We start from the raw sequence: 5,000 nt of genomic DNA on the forward strand, positions 1-5,000 counted from the left end.
GGTTTTAACTCCAAAGTGAGTGCATTCTGCAGCTAAAGTGAATCACTTCAGTACTGCTGAAGTACCATTTTCAGACATTTTAACAATTTTTCTGTGAAATTGAGTGATTTTACACTCTTGATCTGCTGAACTGATCAAACTGACAGGATCACAGATGGAGAATCCAGGGTTCGAGAAGTCTAAAGACGATCCTCCGCTGTACGAGGAGACGTCGTTTTCTGGTAACGGTTATGGAAACATGGAGCATCGCTCCATCAGGCCGTCGGTGGTGAGCGCGTTCGGCCACAACACGCTGGACCGAGTGCCTCACACCGACTTCTACAGGAATGCTGGGAGTGTGAGCGGACAGCGAGCCATCAGACCCTCACTGCAGGAGCTTCACCAGGTCTTCTACAAGGTCAGTGATGTGATGAGGAGCTCAAACACACCGTACTGTAGAATAATCCAAACTGCATTATCTCTATAAATCTCTACAAACAGCACTAACAACACCGAAAATAATTTACTGTCCAGTCTAAAAGACATGCAATATTAGTGAAGTCATTTATAGCTAAAAACTTCAGACCTATGATCTTAAAAACACAGCTAACAAACTCTTTTCCACATTTTGATAAACAACTGAGGACTCGGAGCGATCATCTCAACCTGTCAGATTTTTATTAGATATTGAAACGCTGACACAGCCACTGTAGAGTTATACGGCATTTTAACTCACTATAAACTTTATAGAAATAATCATTACTGCTGTGTTTTACAGCTGAACATGAAAATCCGAGTTAATATTAAACACACTGCAATAATGTGACACACAGGTTTTACAGCTACATCAAATATAAGAGCAAATTATGTTCAATATGCAGTTTACCAGGTTAGGGGGCGGGGCATGTCGAGATTTGGGGCATTGCTCATTTGCATATTCATCAAATCTGGACTGGATTATGTGGTGGCTCCTCTGTGCTTTATTCTGTACATACAGTATATACACTTAATTCTGGTGATTTTGGTGAATATATAATGAGTGAGAAATATTAACTTTCTCTCTCACACACACACACACACACACACACAGACTTGTGTGTTTTGTGTTTATTCTGTGCAGAAATGAGATGTTCAGTAATGATGTGTAACGGTGTTTAATCTGAAATCAATAACATTTTAATCACACTGTGTTTATGAGTAATGATCTGTCCACCCTAAAACACCCTAATTAATGCTAATGAGGCCAGAGAGTGCTGCTGAGTCACTGTGTGTGTGCATGTGTGTGTGTGTGTGTGTGTGTGTGTGTGTGCACTGAACTGTTATGCCTTATAGTAATATGAACTGTTCGGTTATAGCAGTTATTATTTATTTCTAAGAATTACAACAAAACATGATTTTTTTTAAATCCACAATTTGAAAAAGTGCCATTTTTCACCCAGAAATGAAAAAAGAAGTTTAAAACAAAATAAAAATGTTAACTGCCCTGTTTTTTTTTTTTTTTTTTTGAGGACCAATGTCACTGATGTTCTTATTCGTTTTAGCTGCCAGAGAAGCGTCTCTTGGAAAGCGTCGCTGAATAATGAAGGGTTTTTAGCTTCCAGAAAACAGATCTTCTTGGACCGCTTTCAGATAAAGAAACACTCTGTTTTAGAGCTTTATATAAAACCTTTATGGGTTCATGCAGAGGAACAACGGAAGAACCTGAAGTTACAGTAGGACTACAGGGAATGTGTGTAGTTAATGTGAGAATATAATTCAGATTCTGGGAGTTTTAAATATTAAATTCATTTTTCCTTCATTTCTTTTTTCTTGCCAGTCGATTTAAACACCTGACAGAAACCTAAATCCACAGAGTGGATCAGTCTGCTTTAATTTAACACTCATTATTCAGCAGCATATAAAATATCCAGCACGTCCTGTTATTTTACATTTTATTTTTTTATTCGTGTATCTTTTTTATCTAAAAAAACCCAGCTATCTTCATCTGACAAGTTTACTGTGTGTTATTGGTACACAAGTTATAATACAGAACAGGAAAAAGTAAAGAGGTGAATTAAATATGGTGAAGAATTACAGAAGAATTCAGCAGCCCAAACAGCCAGTCTGTAATCTGAGCTACGAAACACTCGCGCTTCATCTGTTACTACTGTTCTTTTACAGCAACAGAACAACGGTGCGTTTAGTCTGGTGCATTTTTTGCCTTTTGCTAGAAGAATAACAAACACATGCACTTTGGTGTGTAAAGGCCTTTAGTGTGTGTTTGTGTGTGTGTTAGATAGAGTGTGTGTGTGAAAGATAGATTCACCTTTTACAGCAGCACAGAGAGTTAGAAGTATACTAAAAGTAATTTAACAAAATAACACAGTTCTGTGCAAAAGTGTTGCATGTAAAGAAATGCTGTAGAGTAAAGACACCTTCAGAAATAATGAAATTAAATGTTTCTACATTAAAAAAATCCTATAAAGAGCAGTAAACAGTAATAAATGAAACAAAGTCAGTATTTAATGTGACGATTCTTCACTTTAAATAAATAAAGCAGTATCTGAGGTGCAGTGTGTGCAGTTTTATAAGGAAATGAGCTGGAAGTGTTACTGAGCATCTTGCAGAAGCAGCCACAGTTCTTCTGGAGACTTTGACTGTCGACTCGCTTCTTATTTCTGCAGCGAAACCCAGCAGCCTTCATTATGTTTTTATCTGAAAAGTGTCTCTTATGGAATCTGCTGCTTTCTTTACTGACATACAAACATTTTTCTGTAACGTTTCATTTTGTGCTGGAAAACTAATGTTTGGAATCTAAAATGTTTTTGTACTGAATCAATAATGTAGAAGTCAGAAAATAAACATCTATAACAAAGTTTGTACTAAAAAAAAAGGGGGGGGGGGGGTGCCAAGACTTTTGCACAGTGCTGTATATAAAAGGAAATGATTATAGTGTGAGAGGTTGATGTGGCAGTGCAGTGAAGTTATAAACATTATAAACAGTGTGAACATAGAAAAATGAATGGAAGTAAAGCGGCAGTGCATATAGATATTCGATAGGGATATGGATATTGGATAGGGATGGATTGGGATATGGATTGGGAAATGGATATTGGATAGGGATATGGATAGGGATAGGGATATGGATATTGGATATGGATATTGGATAGGGATAGGGATAGGGATAGGGATATGGATATTGGATAGGGATATGGATTGGGATATGGATATTGGATAGGGATAAGGATATTGGATATGGATATTGGATAGGGATAGGGATAGGGATATGGATATTGGATATGGATATTGGATTGGGATATGGATTGGGATATTGGATATTGGATAGGGATAGGGATATGGATTGGGATATGGATATGGATATTGGATAGGGATATGGATTGGGATATGGATATTGGATAGGGATAAGGATTGGGATATGGATATGGATATTGGATAGGGATAGGGATAGGGATAGTGTATATGGATATGGATATTGGATAGGGATAGGGATAGGGATAGGGATATGGATAGGGATATGGATTGGGATATGGATATGGATATGGATATGGATATTGGATAGGGATATGGATAGGGATAGTGTATATGGATATGGATATTGGATGGTGGTAAAGTTCAGCTATTCTCCATTGAGCTTATATTAAGACTGTCTCAGTGTAAAACTTCTTCTTGATAAGTTTGTTGAGTGTTTTTGCATCTCCAGCTTTGATGCCATCTCTCCAGCTTACTGCTGCACAGAAGACTGCACTGGCTAGGGCAGACTGGGAGGAGATCTCTAATATCTTGCTGCAAACATTAAAGGACCTGAGCTTCCTCAGAAAGTAGTCTGCTCATCCCTTTCCTGTACACAGCCTCTGAGTTGACCTTCCAATCCAGCTTGTTGTTGAGATGGACACCAAGGTATCTGTAGGTGTCAACCAGCTCAATGTCCTGACCCATGATGGTAATGGCGCTGGTTGTGGTCCTCTTCCTCCTGTAGTCCACCACTACCATGTCCTTGGTCTTGGCCACACTGAGGAGCAAATGGTTCTTCCCTGTACTTCTTCCCTGTACAGGAGATCATGGACCTGCAGTAGATATATGACTGCATCATTCACGCCTACCTGTGGCTCGTAGGCAAACTGCAGGGGGTCCACAAAAAAAAGAGTTGACTTGAGGTCTGAGATGGAACAGCACTAATTTCTCCAGGACCTTCATGACATGTGATGTGAGGGCTACTGGTCTGTAATCATTCAGGGAGGAGAGAGATGCCTTCTTCGGAACAGGAACCAGGCAGGATGTTATTCACAGCTCTGGCAATTTATCCTGCTGAAGGCTCATGTTGAGGAGATGCTGGAGGATCAAACCTTCAGTACCCTGGGACTGATTCCCTCAGGCCCTGCAGCTTTCCCAAGTTTCGGCTTCTCCAGCTGTCTCTTCACCTGGCCAGGAGTGGAGGGGGGGGGGGGGAGGGGGGGGCGTGTGTGAGAACGTGTGTGTGTGTGTTAGAGAGAGAGAGTGTGTGAGAGTGTGTGAGAATCTCTTGGTGCGGTCATATCCTCACATGGGTTTTCATACCACTGCTATGCAGATGACACTCAACTCACTCCTCTCCTTCCCTCAGACTCTCATGTTTCTGCTCGGATATCAGCTTGTCTGGCAGACATCTCATCATGGATGACAACTGAAACTTAATCCCAGCAAAACTGAACTGCTGTTCATCCCAGGTGATTCATCCCCATCTCAGGATCTTACAATTTCCCTGGACAATTCTCTGATCTCGCCTTCGGTTACTGCAACCTTGGGGTAACCATGGACAATCAACTGTCCTTCTCCTCTCACATTGCTATTCTAACACGCTCATGTCGATTTCTCCTTTATAACATCAGAAGGATTCGTCCACTTCTCTCCACACAGGCCACACAGGTGCTCGTTCAGTCCCTTGTCATTCTGAGACTGAACTGCTGATCTACTGATCTCCTAGCAGCTCTACCTCTGAGCACCATTCGTCCTCTGCAGCTGATCCAGAATGCAGCTGCACGACT

General features: G+C 40.6%; 1 protein-coding gene across 2 annotated transcripts in view; it reads left to right on the forward strand.

Annotated features, from left to right (window-relative positions):
* Positions 1-5,000, forward strand: part of slc12a1 (solute carrier family 12 member 1) — a 35,055-nt gene that overhangs the window by 120 nt on the left and 29,935 nt on the right. Inside the window, exons 1-2 of one of the 2 annotated variants that reach the window (XM_053235163.1) lie at positions 1-15; positions 147-397. The exon at positions 1-15 is cut by the window's left edge and continues 120 nt beyond it. In XM_053235163.1, coding sequence (XP_053091138.1) covers positions 155-397 — 243 coding nt within the window. In that variant the 5' untranslated portion in view covers positions 1-15; positions 147-154. Of the gene's footprint in view, positions 398-5,000 lie in introns of both variants that reach the window. The other variant, XM_053235164.1, reaches the window with a different exon arrangement.

Source organism: Pangasianodon hypophthalmus, chromosome 6 (genome assembly GCF_027358585.1).
Source record: "Pangasianodon hypophthalmus isolate fPanHyp1 chromosome 6, fPanHyp1.pri, whole genome shotgun sequence".
Classification (NCBI taxonomy): domain Eukaryota; kingdom Metazoa; phylum Chordata; class Actinopteri; order Siluriformes; family Pangasiidae; genus Pangasianodon; species Pangasianodon hypophthalmus.